At 40.3% G+C, this 19,055-nt stretch overlaps 1 protein-coding gene across 1 annotated transcript in view; it reads left to right on the top strand.

Moving 5' to 3' along the window:
- Nucleotides 1–1,018: 1,018 nt before the first annotated feature.
- VEGFC (vascular endothelial growth factor C) overlaps nt 1,019–19,055 on the top strand; it is a 109,065-nt gene continuing 91,028 nt past the window's right edge. Inside the window, exon 1 of the mRNA XM_058525390.1 lies at nt 1,019–1,524. Within this exon, the coding sequence (XP_058381373.1) occupies nt 1,378–1,524 (147 nt within the window). The 5' untranslated portion in view covers nt 1,019–1,377. The remainder of the gene's footprint in view (nt 1,525–19,055) is intronic.

Raw genomic sequence — 19,055 nt, 5'->3', positions numbered from 1 at the left:
CCACTCTGCCCCAAGGAGCCAGACAGCCAATGCAGTTAGCACCACCACGCAGTCCCTGGGTGATTTTCCAATGGGGAAACGCAGTCACTTTTCTGCAGGTGCCACTTCCTACAACATGTTTAACACATGTCTCTCTTTATCATCCCCTTTCTCATTTAAACGTAGCTTCTTGCAGAAACTGACAGCGTGTGTCTTTACTCTCCTTGAAGATCCTGGCCCTCTTCCCCATCTGCCAGAAGCTTTGGATTCCACAGGGATCATTCGCATCCATCCCAATAGCCTGCAGTGCATTCTGAGGACTCCTGCGTTCTTGCTTCACCGGGGCACCATTAAGTTACCCAGACGAAGGGAAAGAGGGGGCCACTGCTGGTTCCAAGGTCCCAGCTGGGTCTCCGCCATAGTGATGACTTTCTCTTGGACCTTTTAGCACTCCGGGGCTATATCCCAACCTGGAGCAGGGCGCTGAGGGCCAGGCGTGCCGGGTGTAGGACAGGAGCCCGGGGGCTGCCGAGGACAAAGGCTCGGCTGCCTCGTCCCCGCTATACCTACTTTCTCCCGCTCCCACTGCCCAGCGTGGTAACGTCAGGGCCGGTCCCGCAGACCGCCGGCCCCGGGATGAACTTGCTGCTCCGGCCGCCGGCTCCGGGAGGGGAAGGGGGGGATAGGGGGAGGGGGGAGGTGGGGCGCTGGGGAGGAGGCGAGGGCCGTGGGGAGCTCGAGGGAGAGAGCTTCCGAGGGAAAGCGCGAGGGGAGGGCAGCCGGGCTCGGCACGCTCCCTCCCTCGGCCGCTTTCTCTCACATAAGCGCAGGCAGAGGGCGCATCGGCCATGCCCTGCCCCTGCGCCCGCCGCCGCCGCCGCCGCTCGCCCCGCGCGCTCTGCAGGCGCCCGCGCCGCGGAGCCCCGGCCCCGCCGCCGCCCGGCCCGCCGCCCTCCTCCCGCCCCCGGCCCCGCCGCCGCCGCCGCCGCCCGGGCCGCCCGGCTCGCTTCCCTCCGGGGAAGGGGAGGGAGGAGGGCCACGCGGGCGCTGGGGGGGTCGATCGGCGCGGGGTGTTTCGGCTTTGCCCCCCTCTTTGCAAAAAGCACCAGCAGAACCGCGCACCGAGGCGCCGGCCGCCCTCGCCTCCCCTCGCGCGCTCCGAATGCGGGGAGCTCGGATGTCCGGTTTCCTGTGAGCCTTTTACCTGACCCCGTCGCCTCTCCCGGGCACTGGCCGGGACAGCGACGCGCCAAATCGGGAGCGCCGAGCCCCGGCCCCGCTCCCGCCGCCGCCGGCTCGGCCCCGGGGGCACGGCGAGGCTCGGTGGGGAGAGGGCCGCGCAGGGAGCGCAGCCGCGCCGGGGCGCCCACCCCCGCGCCCGCCGCCGGCCCGTCCACCATGCACTTGCTGGGCTTCTGCTCTCTGGCGTGTTCCCTGCTCGCCGCTGCGCTGCTCCCGGGTCCGCGCGAGGCGCCCGCCGCCGCCTCCGCCTTCGAGTCGGGGCTCGGCTTCTCGGACACGGAGCCGGACGCGGGCGAGGCCAAGGTAGGTGCGCGATCGCGCGCTCCGGGCCGGCGCGGGGCTCCGGGCTGCGGCCGCGGGGGGACCGCGGGGGGCACTGCGGGGGGCACCGCGGGGCTCGGGTGGCTGAGGACCCAGAACCTGCGCAGAGCAAGTGTGTGCGCGCGTTCCACCTTGTGTACGTTGAATCCAAAGTTACTGAACTGAGTGTACGCTTCCCGGGAGACAAGTTTTCTTCTTTTTTTAAGAGAAAGTTGTAACTAAATAGGAAGGAAGTTAGGCGAGTGAAAGAGTCAGAGAGGTGGCCGGTGATAGCCATCACGTCACCTACTGGAGAGCAGTCCCCGCGGGTGCGCCGCGCGGGGCTTGAACCGCCGCAGGCAGCGCGGCTCCGGAGAGCCAGGGTTCATTCCCGCGCGGGGTGCCCTTTTCCTCCCCTAGCGGGTTAGTGGGACTCCAAACAGCCTCTGGGGCTTGGACGACCGGTCACCCGAGGCGTATTCTCCTGGAGCGTGCCTATTCTGCGGAGCAGCAGGCGCTGTGCGCGATTTTAGAAAAAGTGTAGAGCAATTTAGTAACGGAGCTAGAGGGCTTAAGACTTGAGCTTCTCTTGGAGAAGTTGAGGTGCAGCAGGACCTCATGGAGATCACTATCAGGCGTGACTTTCCGACTCCATAAACCCTACACTTCTGAAATTTGGTGGTAAAATACTGAAAAGTAAGGTGGGTTTTTTCTTTTGTTTTTTAAATAACAGACGTTGACCTCTTTGCCTAAAGATGTTGCCAAGATACTTTTGAGACATTCTGATTTTCTAAAAGAAGGTTTATTTGTGCCTGCTTCTCGCTTGCTCTTCTAAAGAGTATATATTTACCTGAAAAGTTCAGATCTGACAAAAGGATGGCTAGCGTGCTGAATAGAACTCTTGAACTCCTGAAGAAGTTGTATCTCGGACATGCTAGGGGAAGTCTCAGTTCGAACACTTGCAGTACCCTTGGCTGGAGCTAGACTGCCGTGCTTCATTTCAGAAGAAATGTCGGTGGTGTGTAACTGTCAACTCTGAGTTGACTTTATTGCTTAACATATACTGAATATGTAGAAATTAAATTGCCTTCCCAGTTATATTTCAAAATACATTTTAAGATTGAGAAGACTAATTTTTAAAAACCAAACTACCTTAGTATTTAAATTTGGGGAAAAAATTTTAAAATAGAATTTGTAATTCATTATAGGGGTCAAGGAAAAAAACCTTTTGAGTAAAAATGATATCTATTAGATATAGGTTAAACTTCAGAACAGAGTGCATTATGTGAATTGTGAAATAATTTTCAACACAAATACTCACCTGGGTATAACTGTTGTCATGAGAATGTCTTCCTGTCCTTAAATGCCACAAAAATGTAGCACTAGACCCACTAACACTTCCTGTAATTTGATTGCCTTGAATGTCATGATGTCTGTTCACTTTCTGTTTCTGCAAAGTCAAACTACCGAAAGTATGGCTTAGTAAGGCAACCCCTCTCTGTTGCCTGTGATAACTTACTTTAGTTTACAGTAAGAAAGTGTGAATTAGAAAGTAAAATGAGAAGGCTTTCCTGATAAGCCAAGTGCCTTTATGAGAGTTACTCACTGCTGGCTGAATCCTGGATGAAGGTGCCTGTGTGTGCGCATGCGCGCGCGTGTGTGTGTGTGTGTGTGTGTGTGTGTGTGTGTGTGTGTGTGTCTTATGTGTAGGTGTGAGTTGGAGGATAAAAGTTAATTCATTTTTAACTTTCAAAATTGCCCTCATTGATGATGTAATCAAATTTTCCCTTTGCTGTGATAATATTTATACATTTTTATTTGCTTTTCATATTTAACCATCTTTTATATTCTGTATGGTGAATATGGGTTGATATTCTGTATGCGACATGGACTCTTTTTCCACGTGATGAAACACCATTTTAAGTCTCTGGGTTCCGTAGACCACAAGGCAGTGTATTTTTCCTGCAATAAGTGTGCCCCAGTGGTTGAGTAGAGGCTTAACAGGACGTGTATTATCCATGCCTTCAGTGAAACTGCGCTGTCCTTGTCATGAAACTGCCAAGAGACATGGTCCAAAGACTCCATGTCTCTCCCTAGTGGCCCAAATGAGCATCTCAATTAGATGTAAGCCCCAGAGAGGAAATGGTTGTTAATTTTCTGTGAACTATGTAAACCCCAAGAGAGATTTCAGAAGGCAAATAGAAGTCTCCAAATGTAGATAATCCCCATTAAATGAAAATTTTTGGTACTTTACCCTTAGGAAGTATTTTTTTAATATTCAAAAAATATGAAACAGCTCACAAGCTATGAACCAAAGTTAGCCATCCAATCCTTCACCTCACCCTTCAAGTCATACAAAAAATTGAAGGTAAAATCACAAATAGAAACAAGATCTCCTTGTTCCTCGACTTATATTTGCATATTTTAGGTTCCTCTTTCTAATGATTCGTGGTTGTATGACTTCCTAAAAAAATCTTAAGTGTTTCTCTGAAGGATGTTAGTGCAAGCAAATCAACATCAGGAAAGTAAAGCTAAGTATTACCTATTATGTAATTAAAATCAACCGGGCATGATAGGGAAAAAAGAGGAAATATTTAAAATGATCATCAAACTAATGAAAACTTCACCTAGAAAAAGCACTAGATTGCTAACTACAAACATTTGCCAACATGAGGTTAGGTAGAGTTCACTCTGGTTGGTTGGGGTTGAGAAGTTTGATTTTAAGAGAAAAGTTGGTCTATGATAAAAAAAAAAAAAAAAGGAAGAATTACTTCATATCATGAAGTATTCTTATGGAACTTTTATTCCAAAAAGTGGGTTGGACTGGAAGTATAAATACCTAGACCATTATATATTTTTAGAGTATTAAACGCAAAGAGAGGGTATCTCACATTGCAAATGCCTTTTGTAAAGATTGAACTCAACAAAAGAAAGCTTAAAGATTTACAATCTTGTGTCAATTAAGTGAATAATCTAGAAGATCAAATACTATTGAATAAACAAATATAACATCTTATTTTCTGTTTTACATAAATAACTTTATTCCTACATTTACAGTTTAAATGCGAAAGAAATACATTAGCTTAATATTAACACTAATTGCTTTAATTATAATAGCTATTTTTAATTAACATAGTAAAAGCACATATGGTTTATGGTGACCATCACAAAAAACTTCCTAATAATGGCAACTAATTTGCAACATGTCAGATTTTCTTTCTCTGTCATTTATAATTCTGCGTACTTTTGTACTTGTTTTATTTTTTATTTACTGTTTAAAATTAATCAGTGGCGATGTTTTTCAAAATACCATCTGTGTGCTAACTGCATCAGAATTTCCTAGAGGTCTTTAATTTTTTTTTTTTTTCCTTACCTGAGACCAACCAAATCTCTGGACTTGGGTGTAGGAATATACATTTTTAACTAGCATCCTAAGTCATCCTCATGCACAATGACAGTTTTAGACACACTGATCTATGACGTGTAACAATGACTAATTTCATTGGTTTTATCATCTTCATAATATAATTGATGAGTTTGCAAGGTAATATATTAGGGATGGGGCATCTTAAAAGACAAGCCATTTTTCCTCTCTTCAAGGGGCTTATAACTCAGGTAGAAGAAATAAAGGCTTATGGACAAAATTACTGTGAGATATCAGGAGAAAGGGACAAAAGCATCGTCTGTGTCCTGAGGTTTCAGCGAGAGACCCTCCATGTGGCCTGTTTGGTCTGGGTGCCTTGACATAAGGCAGAACTTGTGTCGTAAGTTGGATGAGAACTTCCAGCAGACTACATTAAGCACAGGAATCCCCCTTGTGTCTTGGAGGGGATGAGAAGGCAAGTAGAACTGTTTGGCTGGAGCTGCTGGGTTATATAGGGTAACAGTGAAGACTCTTAAGTAAGAATAAGTTTGTAGAGATGGATGGGGTCACATTGTATATGGCCTGAGCCAGTTTAAGGAATTTGAACATCATGCTGTGGGTCGTGAAGTGTTATTCATGATCTGAGCACCTGAAAGACAGGTAGTAAGAAGACTATTGAAATCATTTATGGGATTGATTAGAGGTCAGAAGGACTTTTGCTAGGGGCGTGGCCTAGTTAAGAAGCAACAGTAATAGTCTAGAAGGGAAGTGATGAGTAGTCAGAGGAGAGCTGGGATGGTGGGAACAGAAGAAAGAGCTGTTACAGGGGAAGAACCCATAGATCTGGTGACTGATGAATATGAAAGATAAGGGAGTGGGAGAAATTAACCTTGCGTCAATGTTGTAATCATAGGAAAATGTTAGTCTTACTTGTAGGATTAGGACGTTTCAAAGAAGAGACAGTTTTTCATGGATCGATGACGGATGATGAAGGCATTATTCCATAAATCACTTAAGATTTTACTAGACTTAGGAATCTTTGGAGAAGCAAAATAAGTTTTACAAATTTACATCCCATTAGAGGGAAATAATGGTCTAGGATCACCAGGACTTAAGCTGTGTAATATACTTATAGTATTTAAGTGTTTGACAAGTATTATTACAATCCCTAAAGGAAAATTAACAGTATGCATATCCTATTACCCTGCATTAAAAATGCAAAAGTAAATTTTATTCAAGTGAAATAGACCATAAATGTGGTTGTAACATTCAGTTATTTACTTGCAGCCTGGTCTGTCTTTCATGTTGCAGTACCCACGCCATTTCTCTGATGTGCTTCAAATTCCCATACTCTTTGGCAGCGCCAACCACCAGTCTTTAGAAAGGAGGTTCAATATTAGGGAAGTGTGAAATGTTTGTGCAAGTGGAAACCTTTGAACTCTCTTCCTCTCTTCACCTCACTCTGCATCAATTTATGTTAGAGGCTCACAGTTTGACTCCCTAAGAACCCCTTTCTGAGAAGGGCAAAGATTGCATAACTGAAGGATTGGATTCTTGTCCCCCTTTCCCAGGTATCTGATTCTTTAATGGCAAGTCTACAGTTGTCCTGTTCCCACTTTGCCTTAGAGCATATCATTAAGTGTTTTGTCAACCTCTTGTCTTATAAGAGATTTCTGACACAACTCTGAATGATGCGGGGGATATATGGCTTTGGACATAAAAAAGCTCAATTCATCTTTCATTTTGGTTTCTACTTCTTTGTATTCTTCCTTCTGAATGGTGAACACCTGATTGGCAACCATTTGTTCACGAGACAGTTGTCATCAAAATTGCTTTATAGGGAGCAGTGAGTTACTGATCTCAGTGGCGTAGCTTTAAGACCAGTGGGTCTCTCTTCTTGCCCTTCTAAGTTGATCTGAGAAGGGTGGAGGGTGGTGGATTTGGGATATTTCTTTCTGGCCATCTGGTTCTGGGGCTCTTGAGAGGGAGGTCTGGACGTCCTTGTTATCAGCAGGGGTGCACCTGGAGGGCTGTTTCCCAGCTCTCACCGGGATCTGTTAGGACACAGGAGCTGGTGTGAGAAAAGGATGAGGGTTTTCTGTGCCCCTAGCCCTGCTGTTGTCCTTGGCAGCCATAGGTGTCTTCACAGGTTCAGATCACCCTCTAGATATTATACATACCTACATGGAGAGTAGGTGTTTACATTACAATTAGTTATATCCTCAATGTCCTGAGCACCTATAATTTTGTTTTTCACTACACCTCCATGAGATTGATGTTATTGTATTTCATTAAAGATGATGAACCTAAGACTCAAGTGATTTAACCAGGAGCGAGAATAGAACTTTTTCTTTTTAAAAAACTTTTGTAGCCTATATTTTAGAAAAGTGTGGTAATGTGTTTGAGCCTTCAGGGTTGTGAAAGACCCATAATCCATACTCCTTTCCTCCTGCAGGTTGTAGCAGCATGCAAGAAGGCAGAGATAAGTAGTACTCCGCAGTGGGGGTCCCCTTGTTGCGTTTATTTAGGTCTCAATTCCCCACAATGGAACAATCTGAAATAATCTTGGACTTTCTTCCAGAGTTTACCACATGGTGCCCCTCTGACTAAAGAGATCATAAATGGCCTACTCCATAGTAGTATTGCAAGAATGATGGAATAACTAGAGGCCTAACAAGAGTTCCTGACAATCATTAGACAATTTTTCCAAGTTGCACTAATAGAACTCCAGGGAAAGATTGTGGTCTTACCTATGCCACATGACCTTTCACGAGTAATTGGATTTGGAAAGAACAAACTTTATTGGCAGAGGCAGTATACCTCCTCTGACTTCCAAGCTTATGTTGTTTCACCATTATTCCTGGTAGATATGAATTCTATACATACTACGTAGGCCTATACTTTGTTGCAAAACACATATTTGTAAGTTCAGATTTGTGTAAGTTGTGAATTAAGGTATCATTGATTTCTCACATTAGAAAAAACAGATGTAGCAGAGAACTGTAAACAACAAGAGATGATAGTTCATTTGATTTATAATGTAATTCTAAAATTTACTGTGTAATTGTTTCTTCTGAAGTGTACTCATGTAAATTATTCAGGTGGTTCCTATCCTCAATTGATTTACTTTTATTCAGGGTTTATAGTTTAACTGTTAGAGGATAAATTGTGTTTATTTAATTTGCTTAATAAGGCATCCATTATAGAATCAAATAGGTGCCTTAACATACTTTTTGGGGCTGGCCCAGTGGTGTAGTGGTTAAATTCGGCACCTTCCACTTCAACAGCCCAGGTTCATGGGGTTCAGACCCCGGGCGCACACCTACACTGCTTATGAGCCACGCTGTGGTGGTGACCCACCTATAAAGTAGAGGAAGATTGGTATAGATGTTAGCTCAGGGCTAATCTTCCTCAGCAAAAAAGAAAAAAAAAATACCTTTGCTGGTGGATTTTTACTGTTTCCTTGTACTGATGGTGCTCTAGTGGGTTTCAAACGTTAGAAGGGATCTGTGATTCCTTTTCTAAAATTCTAAAATCCAAAAGCTCATTTTCATAAATTATTTGTTGCTATAACCCTGATCTGATCTGACTTAAAGCTATTTAGTCTTTATGTTTCCTCTGTTTGAATATTTCTAAACTTCATTGAAGAAATAGTAATGTATTTATTTATGAGATGCTCCCATAGTCCCTGCTTGGTGAGGGGACGGTGGGGGGGAGGTGAATATTCAAATGTAAATGCACTGGGTTTCCTGAAAATTCTGGGGTCTGAAGTTCATACAGTCCCAAGGGCATATGGTAAGAGATTGGATTATAGAGCTGTTCTTTTCCAAAGTCCTTCCTCAGCCACCTGATTGCCCCAGTGACTCAAGAAGAAGGCTGTGGGGACACGGTTAACTCCATTTCCCCCATTAGTACCAGGTGTATGTACTTTTTACTCCAAATTCTCATATTTAAGTCTACTTCAACTCAGGGGCATTTTATTTAATTCTCACTAGCGGCAGCTTCAGTTCTAAGCAGGAAATTACAATGCAGTGAGTGATGCAAAAAATGTAGAGTGAGCGATTCCCGTCTAGAACAAGTACATAATCTCTTTCGAGAAACAAAAATACCAGAAATGAGTTAAAGTATAAATGCAGACAGTATAAGAGATTTTGTAAGAGTCTCCTGATTTACCAGAAGTTGTTGGCTAGGCTTCTGGGGGTCACATGGGCAGACATGGGAAAGGTGGAATGATGTTACGTCAGCTGGGGAAAACGAGGAGATGCTGGTTACAGAATCTAGGGAGGGAGGACTATTTCAGATACTGAAGTGTGAGAGCAAAGTGCAAAGGTCATAATGTCAGTGCAGCCGGGTATTTGGGGAACTGGGAGTAGACCCCTATGGCTGAAGACCCAGAGCTTTCAGGGAAGCAGAGGGGAATATTGTGGAAAGTGTAAGAGACTGAAGAGCAGAACCTGAGTTTTGAGTTTGGGTTGAAAGCAACAGGAGCCACTGAAAGATTCTTCAATGATTTGCTAAGAGTCGGACTTTAAGGAGCCTAATCTGGCATCGTTGTGCAGAAGTGTCTAAAAAAGTGGATTAGAAGCTGGTCAAAAGCTTCCCAGAGGTCATTCTCAACTGCAGGCTTCCTTGGAGTGTCTGGCAGCGACTGCTGTCTCATTGCCTCGGTCACCATATATGGTGTTTGAACTCTTCCCGATGCTCCTGATTTCTGATGATGATGGTGATGACCACTTAGACCTATGTAAACACCCATCACTGTCCTATATGGAAACATTTATAAAATATGTTAATAACAGACATGTTTGCTATTATGAGTCGCATTCCAAACATAGCAATCAGTGTAAACAGTGGTCATGCTTAGATACACACACACACACACACACACACACACTCACCTCTTAATGGTTCTTCAAACTGCCAACCATGGCTTATATATTCTTTCTTGCCTAGCTAAATAGTTTTAGACAATCCATTGAAAGAGAATATTTAAAAAAATCAGAGTGTATGAGATTAGATTCTCCATAGTTTAAACAGTTATTTGTAGGTCAGCTGGCAATTAAAAAAAGAGAGAGAGAGAGAGAGAACTGTAAAGTGAACCTAGCAATTCATTCTTTTTAAAATCTGCTTACAAGTATTCCTGCTAGGAGTAAGACTAGAAAGGGAGGCAGAAATGAGCTATCAAATAAATACTATAATTACCTTGTAGTGGCTGTTATAAAATTTTTAAAAAATATGGCAGAAAAATTTACTCAAACGCAAACTCAAAAGACACCTATTAGAAAATGGACATGCTAAAAGGGGAAATATTGAGAGGTGCAGCCCTATATAAATAACAGGACTTCAGAGTTTAGAAGGCAGACTTCTCAACAAGTTCAGCCTCAACAGTGTCCTTGTTTGGACAGGTGGGGAGGAGACACGGATTTTGGAGTAGATCAGCAAGATGTGGTTTGCGATTTTCATACTTGTAAAGGTTCTAATTAGTCATTTATTTGGTAATTTATTTTACCTTAAAATGTGGTCCCCACATTACCATTTCCTCCACCTTTTATGCAATAATAATGCATGCAATTATAAGTGGTGAAGGCTGGAAACAAAGCTGCTCTTTTCCTGACCGCAGAACCCACACACTGCTTTATACTTGCTACGATATTACCTAGAAGAACTCGCTGTCTATGTTTCTGCTTGTTTCAGTCACATAACTGTCACTTGCTTCAGTGAGGTAGCTGTTTAGATAGACAGGTGGTGCAGTGGATAAGAGCACAGGCTCTAGAACATGACTTTCAGTCTTTGCATCCAGGATGTGTGAATTCACATCCTGCCTATGGCACTTACTACCTGTGTGACCTTGGACAAGTCACTTAACTTCTCTGTGCTTCCTTGTAGGTAAAATGAAGAAAATAATTATTTTTAAAATCAATGATAATTTAAAAATTAAATAATATTTAATAATTTAATATTTAATGTATTGATTATATTTTTATTTATTAATATTCATATAATACAATTAAATACAATAAATGATTATTTATTAATAATTAAATAAAATTTGACAATTAAATAAAAAATAACCTCATAAAGTTATTTTGAGGAATAAAGAATTTATATGTATATCCCTTAGAACCATGACTGGCACTTAGTAAGCAGTCTGTGCATTTTGGTTAGAAAGGTAGGCTACATCATCAGAAAATTATTGTAGACATAAGCACTATGCCCTAGGCATGTGAAGTAACTGTGGTATTCTTCAGGGTGATTCTCCAGCACCTTCCACCTAGTTTATTCCATGTTTTTTTTATTGTAAGCTTACTGAAAATTTTTCTGATTTCTAAACTATGGGAACAAGATGTAACATTGATGTTTGATTTTGAGACAGTTGGGGGGAAATCCAGGGTGTTTAATCATTCAGTGTACAGAGGCTGTGTGCTGTAGTTCTGCTCATGAAATGTCTCCATCTCTCCTGTGTGCCTGGGTTTGTATCTGTCCCTGAGGGTGACAACCCTGGCCATAGACAACCAAGTCAAGGAGTAGGAGATGATGGTCACCCCCCAAAATGCTCCATACTTAAGGCATTGGGTAAAAAGGACACAGCATTTTTATAACGTCATATAATTTCACATAAACTCTTGTGAATACTTTCAAAGCTTAAACACTTTCCAGGTTAAATCTCTATTAAAGAAAGAAGTTAATATTGCTACTTGAATATGTAAACATCTCAAGTCTTTATATTACTAATTGGCGCAGCAGAAATATAAATATGCATTCTGAATTTGCAGTGAAATTATTGAGAATATCTAAAAGATTAAAAATATGCTTTCACTGAATAAAATATAAAGAAAATGTAATGGTAGAGTGTTATATGCAAGCCTTAAACTTGTGTAAATTTGTTTGGAAAAATGTGATTACACTGCTCCTTTGAGGCACTCTTCCAGAATGGCAACCAGCAAAGTCTGTCTGTCTGTGCTGTCATTGAGATGAATCATGGAGTAAATACTTCCTTTCTCCTAGGGTAAGTCTGGTTTACTTAAGTGCCCTAATTTGCTCACAGTAGTTGATTTTGTTGATGGTTCTATTTGCCTGTTGCCAGACAGTCAGTAAACACTATGAATTTCTTGGTGTTAGACACTTAATAGTGATGGTGGAGCATTGGAGGTGTGTGAGCAGACAGGAAGAGGACATTCAAAATAAGTGGTGGACACACTGCCCAGCTCCTCAAGAGCTAACAACATATATTTTATTCAATAATATCTTGAAAGGAATCACTTCCTTAGTATTCCAATACAGGTGTTGGTTGGAGTATTTTAGGAACTTGTGATCAGATACCATATTTCTAAACAGAGAATTTTTCTTTTCTTTTCTTTTTTTTTGTGAAGAAGATTAGCCCTGAGCTAACATCTGACGCCTAATCCTCCTCTTTTTGTTGGGGAAGATTGTCCCTGTGCTAACATCCGTGCCCATCTTCCTCCACTTTATATGGGACACCCCACAGCATGGCTTGACAATCGGTGCATTGGTGCGTGCCCGGGATCCGAACCTGCGAACCCCGGGCCACCGAAGCGGAGTGTGCGCACTTAACCGCTACGCCACTGGGCCAGCCCCTAAACAGAGAATTTTTTCCAGACTGAATCTGGAACAAAGGATTGAACACTAAATAGATACTCAGCCAATATGTAAATGAATAAAGAATGAGATAATACATTATTTACACAAATCTATACATATCCATATACATTATCCATACAAATCTATATGCAGATACTGGTATGATCTTCTTTTAAAGTGATTTTCATACTTTTATTTCAGGATTAGATCTATATGTAATTATATAAAATAAAGATTTATATTTAAATGCTGTTATATTTCAGCAGTTATAGTTTTCAAATTTAAATTTTAATGTAAAGTAATTTTCTTCACAGTAATGTTTCATTTTCATACTAATTTCTTTTTCTAACAAAAGTGCTGTGCTTATTTTGGGGGAGTCAGAAACGGGATTAAAATAACATGGCTTATTTAATATTCTTTTATATGTAGAGGAAATGTTCATGAAATCAATAATACTTTTACTTCTAACTGTCTAAAATGCTTGAAAAGGATCAAAAATTTACAAAAAACAAAGAGCAGACTTGGACATTGTGGCTGTTGGGGAAGATTCTCAAATATGTGCTTGGTGCCCCTCGGAGAGAGGCCACAGTTCTTCCCTCCTGGGAACTGGCTGGGAGTATGGCAAGCTGACGGCTTATCGCCTCCTCAGCCAGCTAGTGTTCAAAGGTTTAATGCCTTTCTCTGGAATGGCAAAAATAATTGCCTTACTTAAAAGATGTGTTGGTAATGGCCCTGTAACCTTTCCTCAAGAAAATAGTATATTTTCTCTTTTCTTTGTTTGCGCTTAAATGGAGTCTTTTCTTCCCCTCTGTGTCTACTCCCCGGAACAAAGAGTGGATAAATTTGACAAATTAAATCAGACTGAAATCTTACAGAAAATTGTCTTCATTTTCTTTTAACTGGAGCGACCACACAGCCGCCATGAAGCCTCTGATTGAATTCTGATAATCTGTGTAAGGGACTCATTTCTTCTTACTCAGAGTTCCCTGGAAGTAGCGGTTAATATCAAATACCAGATGTGTCACTGTTTCCAACCACTGTGGTTCATTTTACTACAATGTCATTGCCTATGTGGAATATTCTTAATTCTTTCTTTTTGTTTGTGTCTGTTGTGTGTAGTTTGTCCTTTTTAAAGTCCTCTTCCAAGTTTATGTTTTGGAAAATGGAACACTTATTTAGAGTCATGTTTGTCTATAGGTTGTGACATTTATGACGTACCTAAAAAACAAACTAATCCTTTTGTGTCAGAGCCAGATTTTACTTTGGGCATGCTAGTGATTCATTGTTTGTTCTCTTTGAATCCTAGGTCTTTCTTTTAATTTTGGTGTCCATCCATGACAAATTAGAATTTTATCAATGCGTGAGTCATGACCATTACGCTTAAAATTGGGTAATTTGACGCTGCTTTAGAAATACAGAGTAAGCAAATAATGATGTCATAAATTTTAGTGCAAAGGATATTTTTTCCTCCTAAACATCGGTAGCAATGAGGCCTGCTCTGTGGGAGACCAATGCTGTTTTACTTTAGAAAAACATACCTCTGTGTCGTGGCCACAGGAACATAGCATGGTTATATTACTGTAAGATGTCATACCATGACATGTAAGTTAATGAATTAAAGGTGAAAATATTTCAAATCGATGGTACCTTTTTGTGTCATGTTTACTTGACAGTGCAGGTTCTTCTGGAATCTTAAACTGTGGACAAGTCACACTAAGGACCCTGAAGCTTCCTCTAGCACAGAAAACCTGAAATTCAGATTTTATCTTCGTATGCTAATTTTGTAAATTAAAGATGCTCTTGAGTTTGGCACATATGCCTGATTTGTCTCAGATATTAGCTTTATCCTTCTTAGGGCTAGGCATGGGTTTCCTCCTCCCAGGCCTGACTTAGACTCATATAAATTTGACTTTCTGTTCAAAAATTCAAATGGTAACTTATAAACTAAGATATTTTTGTGCTAAAATTAAATCTGTGATATTCAGATGAGCTATATTCTACACCATATGCATTGTGTGTTGCACATGAGTATTAAATTCTTGTTTAGTGAACGGGTTATAGATGAGTTAGTAGATATCTCTGTAAAATGCTAGGCAGTCAGTTGCCATTAGTCTGAACTTGAAAGCATTCCAGTTAAATATGTATGTGTTTAAAACCCTTCAATTTGTAATAAAATGTCACCAAGATATCATAAACATGAATTTTAATACGTGTTACTATGGATTTCATTTTAAACTAATAGTACATGAGTCTCTGAAGCTGCATGATTTCACCAGTAGTATGTTGGAACGTTGTTTTCTATCCATATTTAAGTTCAGTCTTTTCCAGAGCAGTTTCTGGTTTTCTAAGCCTATTATAATTTTAGTTAATTAAATCCAAAGGGAGCCATTTTTTTTCTATGTGGGTGCTCTGCTTTCCCTCAGACATGAGCTGGTCCAGTCCTACGTGCAGTAGGAAAAACATGCAGTAATTCCAGGACCATGGACTTCCTTGAAGCTTAGAAAGACTCCTGATTTAGAGATTAATGTTTCACTCCAAAGCAAAGTATCCCACTTGATTGTGCCCCTGGGTGCTGATAGATGTGGACACTCTTTTATAAACCAGAATTTCAGACACATGTTACATACTATTCTTTATAAGTGACGTATTCTTTTCTTTCCCTTTATTGCATCTTTTTACTCTAGTATAATATTTTTGCAGTTAAACATTTTTAAACACATTTCAAACAACTTTTGCTCATTACTAAATAACTATGTCCACCATTGCCAGAAATTATTCATTGTTTATACCACCTTGTACTACAATATATAAATTTCATCCTGTAAAGAATATTAACGTTTATACTGAGATTAGATTTTCTTAGAGTATATTTAAATTTAAATTCTTTTGGAAAATCAAGTTCCACAGTCTCTGATGTCTTTTCATCTCAATGCACCTTGCCACTGTTTTGATGCATAAATGATGCTTTTGTATTACGAAGGCTTTGATTTTAATGTAATATTAGCTGGTTTATGGCTTTATAAACTTAGTACATATACTGCATCCATACAGAGTATACACTATATGTGTGTGGTATGTGCATTTAGTGTGAAGAACCAGAATTTTTTCCAAACTCTCATCTGTTCTTTCCCCCTTCCTTCCTTCCTTCCTTCCTTCCTTCCTTCCTTCCTTCCTTCCTTCCTTCCTTCCTTCCTTCCTTCCCCCCTTCCTCCCCCCGTCCCCCCTCCCTCCCTCCCTTCCTTTTTTCTTTCTTTCTTTGTGGTGCGAAAGGAAGTCATTCTTTGGCAACATGTATAAATTATAATAATTTTGTCAAACTGATTCCTTCCATTGCTGCGATTTCAAATCAGAAATTTTTAGGAGATATATACAGAATTTTTGAGGACAGAAAGAATATTTGAAAATGAGACACTCAGGAAATTGAGAAGGTAAGTTCCTATGTGTGTACAACAGAGGCTGTCTGGGATCAGAGCAAATATTTTGCAGCAGGGGGTTGAAGCATGGTTACAGTACATCTGGGTCATGTTTAGTGATCAAAACTTGACTTCTCTTCAATTGGGATGGTAATTAAGAGATGAATAGTGTTCATAATGGCCCTTATAAGTCTTTAGTTGTTCAACGAAATAACTTGCTGTGAGGGCCAGATGATTTAGTCAAGATTATTTAATTAGGAAATTCCTACTTGAATCAACATTTGATTATAATAGATGTCATAATGCTAAATAATTTGAGATTGTTGGAGAAAGAATACTTTCTTTTATTTAGGGCATCTTAAGGAACAGTTTTCCATCCAGTATCATGCTTTTCTAGGAGAGGATTCTATTTAATTATTTGCTTTTTCCTAAATATGTTTTTTCTTTACTTTTGGCATTGTCTTTCTTACTTCCAATTATAATTTTGAGCAGATATCAGTAGAAATTCTTTGTAACTTCCAGCATGGTTTGGTCATCAAAGCTCACCAGTGCATATCTATTCCATGAGAAAACTGAGTTGGCCACAACTAGACTATCAACACGTGAAGTCATATTGTTGTTTTGTTCCTATTTATGTATTTTTCTGATTAAAGTTCAATATTTTGGTGATTATAATTGTGGGCAAAATAAAAAAGTCTATTTATTTTTAACTACAAACAGAAAAGGTACCAAGTTCTCAGATTTGAAGAATTATTTAGAATTTGATTATAACTTCAAGCAGAATAAGATAAAGCACTAGATTTCTAGACATATTATGACTATAAAATAGATACCTTACATCTACTAGGAGTGACTTTTGTATCTGTATCTGTCACTTTATAACATTTATCAATTTGTTCACCAAGTAGCTATTACCTTCTGTGTGCCCGTGTTTAAGGTATTAAATAAAGTCTGAGGAAAACAATTCTATAAAATGTCAAGACGTAAAGTGTTTTATATATTTAAAAGTTTCATATATATAATAGTGACTCATTTTTTTATCGGACGCAAAGATAGACAGGAACTTAGACTTAAGTAAAATGTAACAATTAATTATCTAGGCCAATGAAAAAGCCATTACAAAGTCCATGCAGCGGTTTTAAAATTCAGTGATTTTAAAACATCTCTTGTCCAGTAATACCAAAGTATCAAAGTATGAAATTTTTTTTTTTTGAGGAAGATTCACCCTGAATCTTCCTAACACCTGTGCCAGCTTTCCTCTAGTTTGTATGTGGGTCACCTCCACAGCATGGCCACCGATGAGTGGTGTAGGTCCCTGCCTGGAAACCAAACCTGGGCCGCTGAAGCGGAGCATGCCAAATTCAACCACCAGGCTATAGGGCTGGCCCCTGAAATATTTTTTAATGAAATGAACAACATTAATGGGATTATCCATAATTTAAAACATTAATTAAAGATAATATAATAACTATAAAAAGCAATACTTTATGAAACTTTTATAACTTAAATCCAAGTTGATCTTCTTTTGTGTGTGTGTGTGAGGAAGATCAGCCCTGTGCTAACATCTGCCAATCCTCCTCCTTTTTTTGCTGAGGAAGACTGGCCCTGGGCTAACATCCGTGCCCATCTTCCTCTATTTTATATGGGATGCCGCCACAGCATGGCTTGCCAAGCAGTGCGACGGTGAGCGCCCGGGGCCCTAACCGGCGAACCACGGGCCGCCGCAGCGGAGCGCGCGCATTTAACAGCTTGTGCCGCCGGGCCAGCCCCCTGATCATTTTGATATATACAAAAAGACAAAACCAAACAAAAATTAAACAAAACCCAAGACTTGTGTGATTGTTAATAATTTTCTATTTTTGCCATAATCGTTGGGTCATGGCATCATATTTTACTTAATGAAAGACAGCCCTGGAGCTGGGGGTTGGACTGCTGGTTGGTGCTCAGGGTCAGGCAGAGATGACTCCTCTCTGACCTTACATGTTCCCCTGTCCTTCTTGCTGGGGCTTTTGTAAGGCTGGTCTGCAGGTGGCCTTGGTAACACCTGTGAGATACCACAGGGCACAGAAGAGCTGCTATTTTTCTCATTGAAGACCTGATCACGTGTTGTGTATCATGCCTTGGCTCTGCTGGTTCCTATTCATTTTCTTAGTGTAATTAAAAAAGTTAATTGGAAATTTTAAATGTAGTTGGGGCCAAATAGTGTTTGAGGTCTCATGTACTCAGTTAAAAAAAAATAACTTATTTCCCAGCTTTCTTTGCAGCTAGCGTTGCCATAGGATAGTTCTGGCCAATGAAATATAAGACGAAATCTCACAGGGATTATGGGAAAACTTCTGCTTTTCTGATAAGGCACTCCATTCTTCCTGTTTTATTTTCTTCCCTGGAAATCAGAAAATCCCTTATAATTAAAAAAATTACTTTATTTTTATCAAAATAACACTTATGTGTTATTTTTATAATTTTTATAATTATAGTGTGAGCTCATGACTAGGGAGTGACTTTCTAAATTTGCCCTATGTCCTTAATCTGTTGCCCCTGGAGTTAAAATAATTTGTATCTTATATCCAGCATTCCTCGCCCTGCTGATGGATTCTTTTAAAGTGTTATGTTTATATTTTGTAAATACTTTAAGAAGCCTTATTCAGTAGCCACATTTCAAATAAATAAAAGTTCTGTCTATTAGGAAGGGTATAGTTGTCCTCTCTTGCTGTTAAAAGTATTAATAGCCTGGGAGTGACCTCTGACCAACTCTAATTGTTTGGAAAATGGTAATTAGAGAGAATTCTCCTAGGATTTAGAGAGAAAGTTGGATGAGAAATCTCAGAACTCACAGGAAAAAATGTGCAAACAAGAAAATATTTTCATATCTTCATTCAGATTAATGAATAATTAAACACCTGGACTATTCAAATATGGTGTTTGATTCTAGGCTTTTGCAAGCCTGAATCTTTCATCAGAACATCAAGATGGGAAATTGGGAAAAAATGATAATTTAAATTTCAAACAGCTGGGAATACAGTACACGGCATATACGCCTATCTCCTCATCTGTCAACAAGTGCTTACAGATGCCACATGAACTGTTTTAACTGCAATTATAAAACGCAATGGAATGTTTAGAGGTGATTCCAAAAACGTGATTGGCTAACACACAGA

The sequence above is a fragment of the Diceros bicornis genome, chromosome 29 (genome assembly GCF_020826845.1).
Source record: "Diceros bicornis minor isolate mBicDic1 chromosome 29, mDicBic1.mat.cur, whole genome shotgun sequence".
Taxonomy (NCBI): domain Eukaryota; kingdom Metazoa; phylum Chordata; class Mammalia; order Perissodactyla; family Rhinocerotidae; genus Diceros; species Diceros bicornis.
This window is presented reverse-complemented; position numbering and strand designations above follow the sequence as displayed.